General features: G+C 39.1%; 1 protein-coding gene and 1 pseudogene across 3 annotated transcripts in view; both read right to left on the bottom strand.

Moving 5' to 3' along the window:
• Positions 1 to 20,527, bottom strand: part of SMC5 (structural maintenance of chromosomes 5) — a 94,182-nt gene that overhangs the window by 17,663 nt on the left and 55,992 nt on the right. For all 3 annotated transcript variants that reach the window (XM_003995387.6, XM_045043636.1, XM_045043638.1), the window contains exons 12-17: positions 19,328 to 19,422; positions 18,567 to 18,699; positions 15,826 to 15,999; positions 15,562 to 15,731; positions 4,139 to 4,262; positions 3,653 to 3,775 (exon numbers count right to left, since the gene is read on the bottom strand). In XM_003995387.6, coding sequence (XP_003995436.3) covers positions 3,653 to 3,775; positions 4,139 to 4,262; positions 15,562 to 15,731; positions 15,826 to 15,999; positions 18,567 to 18,699; positions 19,328 to 19,422 — 819 coding nt within the window. The remainder of the gene's footprint in view (positions 1 to 3,652; positions 3,776 to 4,138; positions 4,263 to 15,561; positions 15,732 to 15,825; positions 16,000 to 18,566; positions 18,700 to 19,327; positions 19,423 to 20,527) is intronic.
• On the bottom strand, positions 10,507 to 13,759 carry LOC109493719 (annotated as a pseudogene).

Here is a 20,527-nt window from a genome sequence, read left to right as displayed (position 1 = left end):
TAAAGTGACTGGGTACATTTGGCCCCTGCTATTTCATCATGGCCAAGAATGGAGGCTTTTTGGTTTTTATTGTGGAAAATTTCAACAATGTACGAAAGCAGAGAGAACAGTATAATGAACCTTCATGTACCTATTGTCCAGCTTCAACAATTATCAACCCGTGACCAAGACTGTGTCATCCATGCTCCCTTCCTAAACAGCCCCCTTTATGGAAGATTTTGAAGGAATTCCAACATTCTATTTCCTTCATATGCCTTTCTTAGAAAAAAAAAAATTTGCAATTGCTTTGTTCAAATCAAGATCTAAATTATGTCCACACATTGTATTTGGTTAATGTTTTAAAATACTTTTTAACTTCTAGGTCCTCTATCTTCTTTTTCCTTTTTTTCTTAGATACTGCACTATCCACTAAAGAAGGAACAAGTCCAATGCAGCCATTAAGCATTTAAAATGTGACTAGTGTGACTGAGAAACTAAATTTTTAGTTTAACTTAAATACTCCAGCTATTAGAAAATGTTTAGTTAGAACAACTTGAGTATATACATTTACTTTTTTAACTATAAACTTCTTTTGAGGGGAGGGGAGAGGCAGAAGGAGAGAGCGAGACAGACAAAGAGGGAATCCAGCAGGCTCCACACTCCGCACGGAGCCCAAAGCAGGGCTGGACCCCACTACCCTGGGATCATGACCTGAGCCGAAATCAAGAGTCAGATGCTCAACCGACTGAGTAACCCATGGGCCCTTCAACTGTAACTTTTATAAAATCAAAATACGATCAAATATTTCTGATGACAATTTATCATCTAAATTGAGATGTGAGTAGTAAATGGATTATTCTGAAGACTAAACTGGTAGTTTTAGGGCGGTGGTTCTGAAATGGGAGCCATTTTGTTCTCCAGGGTACATCTGGGCAATGTCTGGAGACACATTTGGTTGTCACAATGGAGTGGGGAGGGGTACACTACTGGCATCTAGAAAGTAAAGGCCAGGGATACTGGGTTTAAATTTCAACATCCTACAATGCACAGCACAGCTCCCACAGTAAGAATTTTCCAGTATAAAATGTTGACTGTGATGATGTGAACACACCCTGTTCCAGAGGCCTAATCAGAGTGGAATTTTTTCATAAAATAATTTCATATTATGTCTTTTCGTTGGCACATAAATATCTGGGTATTTTTCTGTGATGTCAGCAGCTAATGTGAGCCACCGATTCATAAGCAGCTGCAAGGGGGATATTCTAACCTATCATTCCTTCTGCATTTATTATCTGAAATGCTTCTGCAAAGAGGCACTTCTACTTGTTTAACCAAGATAGTAGTTCACACAGGGGCACCTGGGTGGCTCGGTAGGTTGAGTGTCCAATTCTTGATTTTGGCTTAGGTCATGGGACTGAGCTCAGAGTCGGGCTCCAAGCTGTGCATGGAGTCTGCTTGGGATTCTCTCTCCCTGACTTGTGCTCTCTCTCCCTCTCTCAAAAAAAAAAAAAAATCACCTAGGAAGTTCTGGATAAATGCTTGATTTTTTCTTTGCCATTTTTCAAAATAATGAGCTAGTTCTCCAGTATCCTCCAAAGGTGACCAATATTAAGTATCATTATGATTTCATAAATTTAGATATTTTTGAGCCTTTGTGATTTAAAAAAATCCCTTGGGCTCTTCGTCTTCCTTTTTAAACCTTTCTGAATCCCTTTCTTTTTTATGTCATATTTATTTTCATGTCATATATGTATATATATATAAAATATCTTCAGTGACATGATCTGTTTTATTATCTCCTTCCCCTTTTCTATCTTTTGGTATTTAGGAAAGTTTACACAAATACCTTATATAATACCCTTATGTCCTTTATATCTTTTTTAGAATACTGTCTGTTGGTTCCCACTGTAAGTAATACTGAAATTCTCCCTTACTTCCGTCTCCCAAAGTACCCACTTTGAAGTAATATCCTTTTATTTCCTTACGATTCCTATAGGACAATCAGGAAGTATATTCTATTTTACTTCTATTGTCTCCCTTCCCCCATTTTAGTGTTGTGTGTTAGCTACCCTGTCTGCCTTATAACCATATAAATACCAATTCTGCGGTCTTCCTAGTCTATCACTTCTCAGTAGAAGTACTGAGTACTCAGTAGAAGTATAGGTCTACTTCTCAGTAAGCAGCGTGCTTCTGCACAGCAGTCTAGGCTAATTTGAGAGTTCGCCAAGCCTGGACCTCCACAGCACCATCGACCTTCCTAGAGTCGACAGTCGCCTTCATCGGTTTTCAAACTGATCTGCAGAGCTTTCCACACCTAGTGGGGCCTCTTTCCTTTAGAAAGGAGAACCTGCTGGTGACCTCATTTTTGGCTTCTCTGAGCTTTCCCTCTGCTTAGCATGTACTCCCTGATACCACGCTAGCTTGCTGCTGACTTAATCTTACCTGCTGATATTCTGGAGTTCGCAGGTGTTGTATAAGAAAGAATCAGGCCTTACTCCCTGGTTCTTGGGAAGGAGACTGTAAAGCCCTAGGAATTTTCTGAGTGATAGGAATGTCTTTGTTATTCACGAGGAGCTACACTTCTCCTTCAATCACACCTACACTCAGGCTTAGGAGATGACTCAAGATGGGGATAGGCAATGCCAGAAGGACAAATCCTGTGGTTAGAGGGTTGGGGTTCTGAGTCCTACGACTGTCTTACCTTTTTTTTTTTTTTTAAGTTTATTTATTTATTTTGAGAGAGAGAGTGCAAGTGGGGGATGGGCACACAGAGGGGGACAGAAGACCCAAAGTGGGTTCCATGCTGACAGCAGAGAGCCTGATATGGGGCTCAAACCCACGAAGTGTGAGATCATGCCCTGAGCTAAAGTCAGAAGCTCAACCAGCGAAGCTACCCAGGCACCCCCGGACTTATTCTTGAGCCTTCCGGGGAAAGGGGCTAGAAACTGAAGTTGAGTCTTGCTGGAGACCGTGTCCTTACCTTGTCCAGTTGGACGCTAACTCTGGGCGGGTGGTGGGAGAGTGTACTGTGGACCCGCAACAGGGATACTCTGAAACCTAGTTTTGCTCTATACGCTGTCCATGGGCTTGTGGCTGCTATCCTAGCTGCTCTTCTATTTTTTGGAAAAGGATTCCGAAGACTCAAAAGATGATGCCACTGTCACCATCATTTTGTTGCCAGTTCTTCTTGGGGATTTTCATGACCTTAGTGCATCACATTTCACCCTCTGCACGCTATTTTAATATTTATCATTTCACAGAATGATATTAACAGAAGATTAAATCACCAAAACTGTACACTAAGGCCACTCTCAGTGTTGATTATAACTCACCTGCAGTTGACTTTATGAGACATACAAACCGTAATAAAAGCTACTAGTGGCTACGTGGTGACAGAATGACTGAAGTTTTTATGGGTTAAGGGAACAGATAGGAGACTTTGCCTGTCAAGTGACTAAGATGCTCTCATTTCTCACATTACCACACCCCCTCCAATCAATAACGTAAGATGCATCGTACAGCGTTTCACACAGGGCTTCCTCATCAGCAGAATGCATTAAATTTGTAAATTAGAGAGCATATAACAAAATGCATATTTCAAATGATGATACAGGTTTTCAAACTGGTCTGAGGCTGGCACCCCATAATCAAAAACTAAAAGCAAAAATTGTACCTCTGTGAGACGGAGCTGTGATGAAGCAGCCATGTAATCTGATTCTAATTTGTTCTTCTCGGAGATCACTGTAGTATTTTGAAGAATTAAATCAACTTTTTGTATATGCAAAGAAGTACAAATCTAGGAACAAAGACCCCTGAAAGTTTAATTTGTTTTACAACTAAGGAAAAAATATATATAGTTTTTTAAAAAATTACAAACCAGGAGAAAAATAACATTTTTCTAATCTGATACCTCAAAGAGTTCTTTTTACAACTATTTCTTACAAGAGACTTTTAAAATGTCTTTCTCTGGATTTAATTGAATCATCTGGAATAAAATAATTTAGCTTAATGAGTGCTTTTAACCAAATTATTGACCTATAATGAGAAATATCAAGCAAAGTTAAAACTGTCGATGGTAAAATCTTAGCAAGAGTTTTTTTAATCTATGTACTTATCTACCTGCCATAATAAAGTGACCAAAACTAAGAAAATGCCTTACCTTTACAAAGTTTGTTAATTCAGTAACAAGTTTTGCTTTTTGAACATTGATTTCCTTGATTTTGGTACTTGCTTTTCGCTCTTCCTCCTCAAGGTTGCAAGTATCCTGTTCCATCAGCTTTAAACTATATGAAACACATAATCGTGTAGAAATCGGAGTTAACACAAGGACTGCGCCCAGGTCTCCTGCCGTTTCATGGGCTTTTTTTAGCAAAGCTACTCAGACATAAACTATTGGCTTCTGGACTAAACAATCATGTGGCCATGCAGTATCAAAATGTATTTGTTGAGATATTATGTGCCCAACACAGTTTAAGTAATGATGCCATAATGGTGTAGGACCTAGAGTCAAAAAGATGGATTGCCAATAATGAGCAGTGTAACCAGACAAGTTACTCTTCTGAACTTTAGTTTCCTTATCTATAAACTGCAAAAAATAATACTTCTCCTATAGGGCAATGGTGAAGCTTTAAAAAAGGTAAAATATGCAACACACTTAGTATACTGCCTGGCCCTGAACTGATTGATAAATATTATTTACTACTGTTGTTATTAATGTTGTTTACACACAATCACTCACCTTAAGGAGCTTAACTGGGAGATTTGATTAACAGATTAAAAATATATAGTAAAAGGGTAATACAACAATCCTAAAAATTAATACTTTGTTATCTGAAATGAAACTAAGGATCAGAAATTAATTAAGTTACATAAGATCATGTATAGTACGTGGTAAGAGATATCTGACACCAAAGTCCAAGTACTTTCTACTCCGCCGCATTGCCTCCAGGGCAAAAGTAAGGTAAAGGCAAGAACACACTTTGGAAGCAATAATAAACAAGGATGAAGAAGTTCAGCAGATGCGGCAGAGAGGGGCTTCAACAGAACATGGAAGAGAGTGTGGAGGAGGCTAGGGAGCTGAGGTGAAATAGGTCAAGTGAAAGGAGACTGGGAAAATTTGAAAGTCAATCTAAAGGAAAGGAGTGTTGTAACTATAGGTGGCGGGGTGATGGGTATGAAAGGCCATTTCACTACAAAAAACAACATTATACAGAGAAAGTTGAGTTTTAGACCATGGGTCCGACAGAACGGTCAAACAGAAAAGGTTAAGTGTCTTATAGATGATTAAAGATAGAAATGATGCCAAAGGTGAAGGCTAAAAAGAGGCATAGAGATGAAAAACCTGGGCAGCCAGACTAAATAATATCTTGCTTTAAGCAACCAAGGTACATTATTTGTCCAGTAATAGTTAATGGACAATTGTTTACTTAAAAAAAAAAAATTCTCTTAATGCATTTCATATATGATTCAATTTACAAATGTATTTAAAACCACATACTATATTAGGTCAAGGTAAACAGATAACTAAAGGCAACGAATGGTCACTTACTATCAAAGATTGACTATGTCAGTCATATCTAAATCTTTACAGAGAAAGTCATAAAAGAATAATCACAAAAAGGTCTGAGGCAGGACATGGGGAACACCTTTAAACTGGAAGCCGTGTTCCTTTCCCCTAGAAAGAACCCCCCAATAGCTTTTATACCCCCTTCTATATTCCACTTTCTATAAAATATCCAAATACAAAACAGAATATATAGTCAGTTCTGAGAACGGTTGCAGGGACATTCACAGTAAGCTGGCAGTTATCTTTTAGGAAAAGACTTGTGAAGACTATTCACATCTTTTTATAGGATTCTGTGGAATCTGTGTCCATTAAGGCCAAGCAAACTTAATTCTACTTGTAATAAGGGAGATTACAATTGAAGGAGATACACGCCCCAGTTGCCCATTCTCTTCCGTGAAAATCAGCATATTCTCCTCCTTGCCTATTACTACTTTCAGAATCGGTGAGAAAGCGCATAGCCTAATAGCTTGGATTGATAATCTCCCTGCCTGTACCTTCCTCTCTCCTCTCCCACCAATCCAAATTCAATGGATACACGTCTAGGTCAGTGGTTCTCAAAGCGTGGTTCAGAGACCTCTGGGGATCCCTGAAACCATTTCAGGCGAATCATGAACCATTTTCACTGTTGTAAGATGATCTCAGTTGCCCTTTTCACTGTAGTGATATTTGTACTGATGGTACACCAGCAGTGGTGAATAAAAATGCAAGCACTCTAGAATGAATCTGGGTAGTAGCCCCACAGTGTACTTATAGTTAATAGATATTTTAAAATGCCAAATTCATATTCTTGATGACAGTAAAAATTAATTTTATTAAATCGTGTATTTTGAGTATGTTATTTTTTTACTTCAAGTATAATTGACCTAACGTTGTATTAGTTTCCAGTGTACAATGTAATGATTCGATATTTGTATACATTGCAAAATGATCACCACAAAAATCTTGTCAACGTTTGTCACCATAGTTGTAAGTTTTCTTTCTAGTAATGAACACTTTTAAGATCTACTCTCTCAGCCACTTTCAAATATACAATACAGTATTATTACCCGTAGTCACATGCCATACATTACATTCCCATGAGTTTTTATAACTGCAGGTGTGTACCTCTTGATGACCTTTACCCAAGTAATCAGCCCCCCAACAGTCCTCCCTCTGGCAACCACCAATCCCCTTTCTGTTATCTATGCATTGTTTTGTTTGTTCATTTATTTTTTCAACTACAGGGCAATCAAATGGTATTTGTCTTTCTGACTTATTTCACTTAGCATAATACCCTCAAGTTCCACTTCTGTTGTCACAAAAGATTTCATTCTCTTATTTTTTTTAAACGCCCCCCCCCTTTTTTTTTTAACATTTATTTATTTATTTTTGAGAGACAGAGAAAGAGTGGGAGAGGAGCAGAGAAAGAGAGAGACAAAGAATCCGAAGCAGGTTCCAGGCTCTGAGCTGTCAGCACAGAGCCTGACGTGGGGCTTAAACTCATGGACTGTGAGATCATGGCCTGAGCTGAAGTCAGACGCTGAAACGACTGAGCTACCCAGGTGCCCCAAGATTTTATTCTTTTAATGGCTTAGTAATATTGCAGCGTGTGCACGTCTCACACATCTTCTTTACTCATTCATCCATCAGTGGACACTTACGTTGCTTCCATGTCTTGGCTTTTGTAAATAATGCTGCAATGAACACAAAAGGTATCTTTTCAAATCCGTGCTTTCATTTCCTTGAATGAACAGCCCGAAGTGGAATTACTGGATCGTATGGTAGTTCTATTTTTAACTCATGTGCCTCTTGGTCATCTGTAGGTCTTTGAAAAATGTCTATTCAGATCCTCTGCCCATCTGTTATAGATTGGTTTTTTTGCTATTGACTTGAATGAGTTCTTTACAGATTTTAGATATTAAGCCCTTATCCAATATATGATTTGCAAGTATCTTCTCCCATTCCATAGGTTGCTTTCTTGGTGTGTCGATGGTTTCCTTTACCGTGCAGAAGCTTTTTAGTTTGATACAGTCCCATTTGTTTATTTTCGCTTTGTTACCGAGGCCTTTGAAGTGGATTCCAAAATAATCACTGCCAACATCCATCCATGTCAGGAAACTTACCGCCTGTCGGTTTCCAGGAGCTTTATGATTTCTGGTCTTACATTCAAGTCTCTGACTCATTTTAAGTTGATTTTTCTGCATGGTGTAAGAGAGTGGTCCCCAGCACCATGTATTGAAGAGACTACCCTTTCCTCATTGTATATTCTTACCTCTTTTGTCACAAATTAATTGACCATAGATACATGGGTTTAGTTGTGGGCTCTCTGTTCTGTTGTAATGATCTATGTGTATTTATGTCAATACCCTAACTGTTTTAATATAGCTTTGTGATATAATTTGAAATCAGGGAATGTCATGCCTTCAGGTTTATTTTTTCTTAAGATTGCTTTAGTTATTTGGTATCTTTTATGGTCCCCAAAATTTTTAGGAGTTGTTCTAATTCTGAAAAATGCCACTGGAATTTGGAAATGAATGGGACTTGCGCTGAATCTACAGATGGCTATGGGAAATATGGACATTTAAACAATCTTCTGATCCATGAGCACAGAATTACTAATAATAGTAATAATAATTACTAATTATGTCCTATTCAGTTTATTTCCTCAATGTGTTACAGTGTTCACTATACAGGTCTTCTACCTCATTGATCAAAGTTACTCCTTTGCATTTGCTTTTTCATTTTCTTTTGTAAATGGGGCTGTTTTTTTCTTTTTTTTTTTTTTTAACTATTAATGTTTTTTGTTACCTATTTTTGAAAGAGAGACACACTGAGTGGGGAAGGGGCAGAGAGGGAGACACAGAATCTGAAGCAGGCTCCAGGCTCATAGCTGTCAGTATACAGGGCTCGAACCCACCAACCATGAGATCATGACCTGAGGTGAAGTCAAGACGCTTAACCGACTGAGCCACCCAGGTACCCTGGGACTGTTTTCTTAATTCACCTTTCAGAGTACCTTGTTAGTATATAAAAATACAACAGATTTTTGTATGGTGATTTTGTACCCTGCAACTTTATCGAAGTTGTTGATTAGTTCTACCAGTTTGTTTTGGTAGAGAAAGGTTTAGGGTTTTCTATGTAAAATCCTGTCACTCACAAATAGTGGCAGTTTTACTTCTTCTGCTTTTTCTCTCTTGCCTAATTGCTCTAGCTAGGCTTGCTTGCTTTTTTTCAAGCAGAGGGACAGATTTTTTTTTTTTTTTTTTAAGAGAGCACAGGAGGGGGAGAGAGGCAGAGAATCTCAAGCAGGCTCCACATTCAGCTCAGTGCCCAACGTGGGGCTCAATCTCACAACCGTGAGATCATGACCTGAGCTAAAATCAAGAGTCTGATGCTTAACTGACTGAGTTACCCAGGTGCCCCTAGCACTTCTAATACTATGCTGAATAAAAGTGCACAGAGTGGGCCTCCTGGCCTTGATCCTGATATTAAAGGAAAAGACTTTAGCTTTTCACTGTTGAATATGAGGTTAGCTATACACTTGTCATATACAGTCCTTACTATAATTTCTGACACCAACTACTGTTCTATCCTTATCTGGAAAAGGAGAGGAAGAGAGAAAGGGCCTACTGAGTCTTCTAGACTACCTTCATGGCATTATTGTAAGCAAACCAAACATGACAGTGATGTGTCCTCTAACACCTGAAAACAGGCACAGAACCACTAAATTACTAATAATGTTGGTGCCTTTCTGATGACTGAAGATCATGTTTCACAGCTGAGCTTGACATTTGGCAATACACTTTTCTCCATCGAAAAATAGATGGGCAAGTAGAACACTGTCAGAATTGGCTATGGCCCCAAGATCATCTCCTGTTGGCTGGTATTTAATGTGTATTTGGAGCAATAGGCAGCATCTTCCCTGCTAACTAATTCCAGGAACTAGAACATTCAACACTGCTTCTTGCGAAGCTGCCAGGACTTCTCCTAGCTTCAGACCATCTGAGCAACTCTTGATGGCCAATCCCCTCCTTCCTGGAGGTCAGAAGAGGCATATGTGCTACCGTGGATGAACCTTAGAAGAACAGGTCAAACTGTCAGTCCTGTGCCGACTCAGATATTGCTGTTGCTGAGACCAGTATTGCTGGTAATGTGATCGTGGGGAAAGTGTTCTGTTGTAGTGGAAAAGCAGCAGAGAGGATATGCTGATTTCAAGGATGCTCCCTGAGGATCCTTCAAGTCTATAAAAACTGCTGCAGTAGTTGGGTGAGCTGAGCTGGAGATTCCTGGGAACTGTGCCGCGTGACTGACAAAGTCTGTGGCTGTGGCTGCGGCTGCTGTGTAGCCAAAGTAGGGCAGGCAGTCACCACCTGACCCGTAAGCATAGTGCTAGGTACCAAGATGGCCCCATAAGCTACAGGAGCAGTTAGTAATTTAATCTCTAATCACAAACTGCTGACCTTGAGAAAATCTTGTCTGTCCTGAGTGAATGCAGTTACTGCAGCACTTTGGGTACGGTTTTGTGGCATACTAGGTGGAATGGGGACCATGCTTCTAGCTACGAAATCATAATAGTGTCCATACAGTGGGGCTGTAAGAGTGCTGTGACTGGAAAGAGGTGTTTACGGTCTGTGCCAGCTCAGTATATTCTGTTGACTCTGACTTGATGTACTTTTTAAAGGCTGCTGTCGTGTCCTATGCAGAGTGGAGCCAATGTGTCCAGTATTCATTCCACTTTGATTTTGGTTAAACAACCTGGTCATTAATATTTATAGATACAAGCTGCAAGATGTTAGATGAATTCAGAAGAAAGCTGAACAGAATCAATATTCAACCCAGGGGCTGATCACTTTAAAAAAAACAAACAAACAAAAAAAACTGCAGCCCTTGGGGCGCCTGGGTGGCTCATTTGGTCGAGTGTTCTGCTCTTGATTTTGGCTCAGGTCGTGGTCCCAGTGTTGTGGGATTGACCCCTGCCTCGGGCTCTGCACTTAGTGTGAAGCCTGCTTAAGATTCTCTCTCTCCCTTATACCTCTCCCCTGCTCACTCCCTAAAATTAAAAATTAAAAAAAAAAAAAAAAATCTGCAGCCCTTAACCATGGACCATTTGAAGCTGTTCTTGAATTTTTCTTTTCTTATATCTTCTGGCTGATGAATATTTGCCTCTACCATCCAAGTCTGTTGCTCTGATTGGTCTCTCAAGATGCTGCATGGCTCATAACTGAGCTAAAAACTGACACGGAGACATGTTTTAAGGAACTGGTACAGATGCAGCTTGAGACATCAAGCTGTATTAATGACTGAACAACAGATGGGGAATTTATGGACTAAACAATGACCTCCTTTGTGTCATCTTTTTAGGAGCTAGTACATACTGTCTGGGAGGAGTGCAGCTATCTGCTGGGTCTTGGTTGGTGTTGAGGAGTGGTCTGAGACTGCTGCGTGAGATAATTTTCTTGAACTCTGGAAGGAAGCAGAAGGGGCTGGGCTATGATCACACTTTTCCAATACTTCGTTGAGACTGGGTCTATAGGATTATCAGACACAGAATCTTGGCCTTTGTCAGCAGTTGTCTCAGAAAGAGACTCTTCAATGCCAAGTACTCATCTTCCAGTCCCACCTACTGAGTTAATTTACTATGGTGTGACTACCAACAACAAACTCTGGCCTTGAATTCCACTGATGATAAACGATATGATGACTGTGAAGCCAAATCCACTGTGGACCTTTGATCAGTGAGCTACAGCCACATGACTTGCCTTTCCCAGACTGCATTAGGTGCTCATGACAGTTTTGCCAAATGTTCTAGACCATCCACATGATGTAATCCTACCCTGATGTCCAGAGAACTTCAAATGGCAAATGCCCTATCACAGGTAATTCCTTGTAACCTAGAAATAGAATTCTAAACTACGTCTAGATGTCTACAGCTCATTAGGCTCTTCAACAGTACACATCCTTGATGAACTGAGGTGTAGCTCATCTGACAGTAGCTACAATACAATCTCAATCAACATAAGGCCTATGACAGCTTGTATAGTTCCTTCAAAACCCTTCCGTGGTGAAGTGTTTAATGATTTGAAATTTCCTATAAATTCCACATATTCATAAGTGTATTACTCCTTTGGGTCTACTGTTCCTCAAAGCATACGAAAAGAGAATTCTAACTGATTTTAAATATTCAGGCATTAATGAATCACTTTCAAGCAGATGGGGAGAGAGCATTTTATAAACCAGTGAATGTTCCCTCTCTGAGATAAAATACTTTGATTCATAACATCAGATGGTACACATTAAAGTGATGAAGTTACATACTCTCAGACACAAATAATATGCTCCCATCTATCAGGGATGCTTAAAAATGAAACACCAAGAGCCTTGAACATTGACTGTGTAAATTCTTCACTACTGAGGAATGCCGGTTTCCAGTACTGTCAAATGTCACTGGCATCCGACTGTAAAGTGATTTGTTTTCAGTAAAAAAAAAAAAAAAAAAATCAATGCTCTTCTGCAGAAGAGATTTCCTCTTGTGCTCATATGGAACTCTTTGGGCTTCCTGGATCTGGATGTCTATTCCTTCCTGAGGTTAGGGAACTTCTCAGTTATTTATTTCTTCAAATATGTTTTTCTGCTCCTTTCTCTCTTTATGCTTCTGCGACTCATATAATGCAAAAGTCACTCTGTTTGATGTTGTCCCTTAAGCTATTTTTACTTTTTAAAATTATTTCTTTTTTGTTATTGTTTTTGGATGAATTCTACTACCCTGTCTCCCACATTACTGATTTTTCTTCTGCTTCATCTAGTCTGTTGCTGGAATCCCTCCAGTGTATTTTTCGTTTCAGTTACTGTGTTCGTCAGCATTGTGAAGTCTGTGTGGGACTTTATTTGTATTTCCCCTTAGCGAAGTTCTTGCTGTATTCATTCCTCTTGTTTTAGGACCATTACTTTGAATTCTTTTTTAGGTAAACTATCACCATTTCATAATGGTTCTTGTTCTGGTGTTTTATCTTGTTCTTTCATTTGGAACGCACTCTTTTGTCTCTTCATTTTGCTTGATTCTGTGTTGATTTCTTTCTTTCTTTCTTTCTTTCTTTCTTTCTTTCTTTCTTTCTTTCTTTCTTTCTTTCTTTCTTTCTTTCTTTCTTTCTTTCTTTTTTTTTTCTTTTTTGGTCCTGTGTTGATTTCTAAGCAGCAGATGAAACAACCTTCAACCCTCTCAAGCTTCAACAAGTCTTGAACTGGCCTTATGGAGATGAACCCTGTCATTCAACTGTGCTTAGCTCTTGGTTGTCACATGAACCTTTGTGGTCTAAGCAGCCTGATTTACCCTCGATACAGCCCAGTTGCTGAGGGACTGCCAAGCGCTGTGAGTGTTCCAGAGGATGGGATCTCAGTCTGCCCCTAGTTTCAGGCTGAACAGAAGCTAGAATAGAAGCCAGAACTTCAGGCAGCAGCTTTTAAGCTATGCAAATATATACAGAGAGTCCTACGGGACCACAACCATAAACCCTGTTGGCTTACACACCACACAATCTGGAGGGGTCTCCTCGGAAACTGCTGCAAAAATGAGGGCTCCAGAGGAGCCCTTTCTCGGAGGTACTGGTGGGCTGTGGCAAGGCCAACACACAGTATGACAGAGATGACATCTCCTAGACCATGTTGCCTGAGGACAATTCTGTAGCCTCTAGATGTGTGGTAGTCCTGGAACCCCTGAAGCTGTGGTTCTAGGACGAAGGGGTCTTTTCCACAAGAAGACTGGAGAGTGTTTCTGACTGCTGTCTATGCAGGGCCATGGGATAGTAGCTTGCCAAGAACTGTCTCTGATCATTTCAGAACCTTGGCCACCCAGCTCTGGCGGGGATGTGGGCATGCATACACCCACCAGTGCCAGCAGATTACAGGCAGAGTGCAAAAATGGTGCCCACCAGTGCCTCTGTCCCAGGAGGAATTTCCATTAGGCTCCTGCCTCTTGGGTGGATACTTTAAGATTAGCAAATGAATCTCCTTCACATACGGGCTAACTACTTTTCAAACGGTTACTTTGCCCAGGGTCCTGTAGTCTTTGAATGAGCCCTTTAAGAGCAGAACCTGTATTCTCTACTGCTGTACCTTTCTCCTAGATATAAGCCCCCTTGGTTTCCAAAGCCAGATGTTTTGGGGACTCATCTCTCTGGTGCAGGTCCCAAGGGTTGGGGTGCCTGCTGTAGGCACAAACTCCTCAGGGAAGAGCTCCATATTTGTGATATGGATCACAACACTACCCGAGTATTGGTCACCACACTAGGGGCGGGGTTTTGAGACCCTATCTCTGTAGTTCCTACCCCCCTTGATGTGGACCTTACATCCCTTGTTACAGAAGAGCAGTTCGGCTAGTTTTCTGATCTTTTTCAGAGCAAATTGTTTCATATGTAGCAGTTGATGTGCTGTGTCTGTGGCGGGGGGGGAATTCAGTATCTCCCTATGCTGCCATCTTGAACCACCTCCCCATGGTAACTGACTACATACATCTTTATAATAGCGTGATGAAGTATACAGTACACAGTACTTGTAATGTACACCAAAGTATGATGGCGGCCTCAAGGAAAAGCATTTGTGTGACTGAGTTGGGAGCTGGACTACTTTTTTCATGAAATACCAGTTTTTCTTGAAAGAATAACAGACAAACTATGGTTAGACTTGGGTATTTGGCAGACTGTTCCTCCCAACCCAAAGTGAATGAAGTGAGCCTATCACTTCAAGAAAAATAACTGATAATATTTGCCCCCAATGATAAAATTCAACTTTCAAGTGAAAAGTAGAATTTGGAAAATCTTTATCTACCACTGTAAGCTTGATAGCTTCCCAATTCTTAAAGATCCTTCTGATGGGATTGGAAATCAACATAATTATTTTCTTTACACACTAAAATGTCAATATTTGAAAGACCTATAAATGACCAATGCATGATGGAACAAGATCACTGGGTAAAAGATCCAATTACAATACAATGAGCTTTAACATAAGAATAATCTACCTCACTAATTGCAGACTCCACAGTGCAAATGAACTTTAACAAACCACAATCTTGGCAGGTTTTGATGCAATATTAAACAAGACGATATAGGTAACTATCTGAAAATTCTATCAATCTACTTCAAAGCAACCTCTCACAATAGACAAAGTAAAAGCAGATATGAAATAAACAAGTAACTTTATCAAAAGAGGTTGATAAAAATGCAAAGCAATGCCACTCTTCTTGCTAAATGTATTTTGTTTGGAAAACAGTGGTTTTCATAAATATTTTAAACATTCTGTCTTAATTACTAATGTGGTATAAATATCACTAGATATATAAGTGAAACTTCCTCAAGGTCCTCAATAACTTTTAAGCATGGGAAGAGGTCCAGCGGTCAAAACAGTTGATCAAAGGACAGAAGAACAGCACTTAAAATTCACCAACCTTTGCCCTACAATTTTATTTTGGGCAGTAGGATTAAAGTTTGAGGGAAATTATTACAAAACGTGTTTTTGGGAATTGCATCAGCCTTACAGGATACAGGCATACCTCAGAAATATTGCAGATTTGGTTCCAGACCACTGCAATAAAGCAGGTCAAAAGAATTTTGTGGTTTCCCAATGCATGTAAGAGTCATGCTTACACTATGCTATAGTCTATTTAGTGGGCCACAGCGTTGTATCTAAAAACAGTGTACGTACCTTAATTAAAGAATACTTTGCTGCTTAAGAATGCTAAATTATCTGAGATTTCAGAGTCCTAATCACTGATCACAGATCACAACACATAATCAAACAGTTTGAAATAATGTGAGAATCGCCAAAATGTGACACAGAGGCACAACATAAACAAAAGCTACTGGAAAAATGGTGCCAACAGACTTGCTTGACACAGGGTTGCCAGACCTTCAATTTGTAAACAAAACGAAAGAAAACAACGCAGCATCTGCAAAACGCAATAAAATGAGGTATGCCTATGTAACTCATAATAGCCTCGCAGTGCTTTGTGCCCGCCCCCTCTACCCAAAGGGGCTGAATGGTACCTTCCTAGTTTGGAACTAATTTTTTGCTCCAGTTGTCTTTTCTTGGTTTTCCTTTCAAGAAGCTCCTTCTTCTTCTGTCTAAGTTCATTGTCTTTGTGTTCTAGATGCTTGTTTCTCTCATACAGGGCAATCAGCCCTGCTTCCACGGCTTGCAGTTTTCTATTAATTTCCTATGAGATATTCAAAATTATTTTAAAAACAGATCTACTTAAAGTATTACAAATCCAGTTAATATTTTCTAATACAGTACTCAAAATAACCAACCTTTAGCTGTTCTTCTAAGTGTCTTCTTTGCTCTAGGTCCACGGTGACTGTGAGAAACTGGGCTACTTTCAGGGATGTGTTGCTAGAAATAACTTTGTTTGAATAAAAGGAAGTTTTCACTACGTACTTTTCTTCTGCTGTGTACATTTGTTTTAACCGAGTTTCTTGTATTACCTGTCAAACAATGTCAAACAAGTATTAGTGCACATGTAATAGTAATTAAATATTTTTAAGAGGATTAAACCATTGAAAACACAGACCAAGTCCATTTTAGAAGATCATTTTCTTTTCTTTTTTTTTAAAACTTATCCAGGTACATCTCTAAAAAGGTGGCTGATACACTTCAGATTATTATTATGGAAAACACTGAAGAAGAGAGAAGGGAGAAAACCAAAACATCTATAGCAAAGGTGGCTACGTTTCTACCTGACTTTACAATCTAATCTCTCCTATGTAAGTGTCCTTTTGGAGTTTTGCTAGATCTACGGAGGAGATACGAGGAACCAGCTGCCCGAGAGACAGAAATGTGGGGAGCTCAAGTAAATCATTTACTCTCACCTTCCCTCAGTTCTACTGTTCAGAGACACATGATCATATTCAATTCTTAAATGGAAACACTTTACTTCAAACTTTTTCTTTGCATTTTTTGGAGATCTTGTCTCTCAAGAACTTATACAAAACGTTCCGTAAACTAAAGCAAAAGTGTTACTATATTTCTGTATATTAGTTAAGAATAGCCTTTTGTAGTACAGTTTTTTCTGATCTCTGCAGCCTCACCACCAATACTCTTGTGGCTTGCTTCTAACCAGAAGTTTATAGTCTAAGTAAAGAAATTAGACATACTTAAGCACACTCAGTTCAACAAGGTATAACGTGGCATCTATAAACTGCTGAATACTCTGGAATGAAAGGAAAGCCTAGAAGAAGTTAGCCTACTCTAGTTCTAATGAATTTAAATTGATAGAGATGGTGAGGGAAGGGCACTCCCAGCAAAAAGGACACCCTGAGTTAAGGCTGGCAGGAGATCCTTTAACCAAAGGGGAGAGTCCTGGAAATTAATGAGAACAATTCCATGTATGGTCTTATCCTGTTTTCATAAGATAGAAAAGAGGTGTACCCACATGCAGAGTTCTAGTATTCATTTCCCCAAATATTTCCCAGAATGTAATTTTTAATCAAAGACACGGGCAACTTACTATAATTAGCTTGGTGAGGTGTCCACGCCCCCTGGCAAAATGCATTGGTAATGAGCCCTCATTTCTTTTTTTTTTTTTTTTCAACGTTTTTATTTATTTTTGGGGGGACAGAGAGAGCCAGAGCATGAACGGGGGAGGGGCAGAGAGAGAGGGAGACACAGAATCGGAAACAGGCTCCAGGCTCCGAGCCATCAGCCCAGAGCCTGACGCGGGGCTCGAACTCACGGACCGCGAGATCGTGACCTGGCTGAAGTCGGACGCTCAACCGACTGCGCCACCCAGGCGCCCCGAGCCCTCATTTCTTATCTGCTGTCAGTAAAGTACAAAGAGTCCCTATATTACAAATAAATTGTCCTAGGGATACTGGTACATGAGGTGTTAAAATTTTAAAACATATTTTTAAATAACTCCAATGTAATAGTAGTTAGGTCTCTAGCTGGGTCCTAGATACTTACAAGCAAAAATATGCAAAAACCTGTTTTGGATGAAGAGATTTCTTTCCTGTTTCTGTCTGTAACAGAAGCAATGAATGTATTTTGGAGTCTTGGAGATTATATGAGGAGTAGAGAACTCCCAGCAGCATTAGCAGAATATGGGAGCTACGAGTTTGTGTGCTATGCTAGCCAGGAAAATGAGATCCTAAAATGGAGGTCATTCATATAGAAGATAATATTTTTTTTAAGTTTATTTAGTTTTGTGAGAGAGAGACAGAACGAGTGGGGGAGGGACACAGAGAGAGTAGACAGAGATGCCCAACCAGGTTCTGTGTACTGACAGAGCAGAGGGCAATGTGGAACTTGAACTCACAAACCGTGAGCTCATGACCTGAGCCAAAATCAGGAGTCAGATGCTTAACTGACTGAGCCACCCAGGCGACCCTCATATATGAAATAATCTTAAGCAGCAGCTTAAAGAAAGAAAGGGCTTACCGAAACAGTTCTCTATCCCAGCCTATCATCCTAATCTAGAATACAAGAACTTAGATGACAAAACCATTAATATAATGTCTCAACATAGGTTTGTCAAGCAGGAAAAAAATGAGGTAAGAGTGACAGGTGTCTCTTTACAGGCCTCAGCTTTCTTCAATAAATACAGATCTAGAGTATTTATTTACTCTAGGGGCCTCCACATCACACCTGTCATAAAGTATTAGTCAACAGTTTTCTGTTGTATTAAAAATGTTTTGTGTTGTATTAAAAATGTAAAATACAAAGAATTTGTGTGGTTAAAAACAACAGAATGACCTACTTCTTGAATATGCTAAGAAGTTTTTTTTTTTAATTTTTTTTTAATATTTATTTTTGAGAGAGAGAGCACGCGAGAGCATGCACACATGGGGGAGGGGCAGAGAGCGAGGGAGACAGAGAATCGGAAGCAGGCTCCAGGCTCCGAGCTGTCAGCACAGAGCCCAACACGGGGCTCGAACTCACGAACAGAAAGATCGTGACCTGAGCCCAAGTCGGACGCTTAACCGACTGAGCCACCCAGGTGCCCCAAGAAGTTTGAACAAAACAAGGTTTGGGTACTGATTCAGTACTTCCTTACCCGTTCAATTTTTTCTCTGGTCCTTTCAGTTCCTACAGGAACTTCATGAATATGATAATGGCAGCAAAGAAAGCTCATGACGGGATCAGGTGCATCAAATAACTCTCGCAAGTAAGAGAAAAACCCATACTGTCTGAAATGAAAAGCACTTCTTAGATTTTTCCTCTTAAAAATCATTTACAGAAATCTGACAGTTGACAAGTGGCAAATAAACAAAATGTAATTTAATGATAGTGCAGAAAAAGTTTTTCTTGGTGTCTTTTAAAATCACTTAAGTGATTAAGACTTCTTTGTCAGAAAAGTTTATTAATATATCCATGATTACAAACTATTTTAATCTTTTTTGTTTCTTCCATTGTGTTTACATTTAGAATGTCTACTTACATCCAGAGTTAATTACTTATAGCTGTTCTATAATTGCAAATTTTCCATTTAGTCCTTCTGGAATTATTTCTGCGTTATGAAGTGATGATTTGTTTTATTTTCCCAATACCTAACCAACTATTTTAGGATCTTTTAGTAAACAGTCCAATATTATTGCACTGATTTGAAACATCACCATCATATAGTAAGTATTCCATGGTTTGTCTGTTCTTAGATATTTCCTTATTTTAGACTTAAGTAGAGATCCTAAAAAGGAATAACACAGCCTATAACATCCATATTTATGTGAGAGATAATTAAAATATATATAAGAGCTAAACATGGTTATTCAATATTCAAAGTAACAGGTTAGTTCTAATAGTATTTTTAAGACTTACTTGAGGTCATTCAGAGATCTTGAAGGGGCTTTGTCTGCATATGAACTCTTGGGAGCAATAACAGCATTTACTCTTAATTTTTTATTGTCACGAATCTGAATATAAGGAAAAGAAAATATTTTAATTACCATATACTATCAATCAAAATGATTTTTTAAGTTACATTCCTCCTGGCATCCATGGGATGATCAGAAGCTGGATATTTAAAGGTACTTACTTTTTTTTTTTTTTTTTTGAAGTTTATTTATATTAAGAGAGTGAGCATGGGAGGGGCAGAGAGAGAGAATCCTAAGCAGGCTCCGCACTGTCAGTGGAGAGCCTGATACAGGGCTTGAACTCATGAACTGCAAGATCATGACCTGAGCAGAAACCAAGAATCAGAGGCTTAACTGACTGAGCCACTCAGGCGCCCCTTTAATGGTACTTACAAGGAATTTTTTTAGTGTGAAAATGATTATTACACTTACATGTTTTTAAAGAGTTTATCAGTGAAAATAGTGAAAGAGATATGCTCTAACAGATAAGCAGTAATACCAAAACTCGTTCAGACACAGGAAGAATGGAACAGGCATTTCCCAAATCCTTTTTATGATTCCAGCACAATCCTGACACCAACACCTGACAAAAACAATATCCCTCCAAAAAGCCTCTACAAAATATTAGTACACCGAATCCATTAATGTAAGAATAGTACACATGACCAAGTAGAGTTTATCCCAGAAATTCTAGATGTAACATTCAAAACTCGATCTAATTATATCAATGGACTAAAGTACAAAAGCCATATGACCATCCCAGCAGATACAGAAAAATATGATAAAAAATTCTCAGCAAACCAGAACTAGAAGGAAACTTCCTTAACCTGATAAAGGGTGTCTATGATAGATGTATAGCAGACATAATACTTATACACAGTATTGGAAATGGTACTCTAGTAGATATGAGTACAGGAGGCGGTTAAATACATTTCACAATTTAAAATACAAAGTCATACATGTATGAGGGAGTTCTGGTCCTGTTGAGGAGAAGTTATGGAAAGTTAATTATCAGAGCACACACACAAAAATACAGGTCAAAGTTTTAGGAACCCACGTCACATTATCGATATGAGATTCAAATCCTTAGCACAGATGAAGCATTGAGTTTTTGACTCAAAAAAGGTATTCAGTGTAGGCTAAGCTGGTCACTTCCAACAGAAAG

The sequence above is a fragment of the Felis catus genome, chromosome D4 (genome assembly GCF_018350175.1).
Source record: "Felis catus isolate Fca126 chromosome D4, F.catus_Fca126_mat1.0, whole genome shotgun sequence".
Classification (NCBI taxonomy): Eukaryota; Metazoa; Chordata; class Mammalia; order Carnivora; family Felidae; genus Felis; species Felis catus.
The sequence above is the reverse complement of the archived record's forward strand: the minus strand, read 5'-3'. Positions and strand labels throughout refer to the sequence as shown.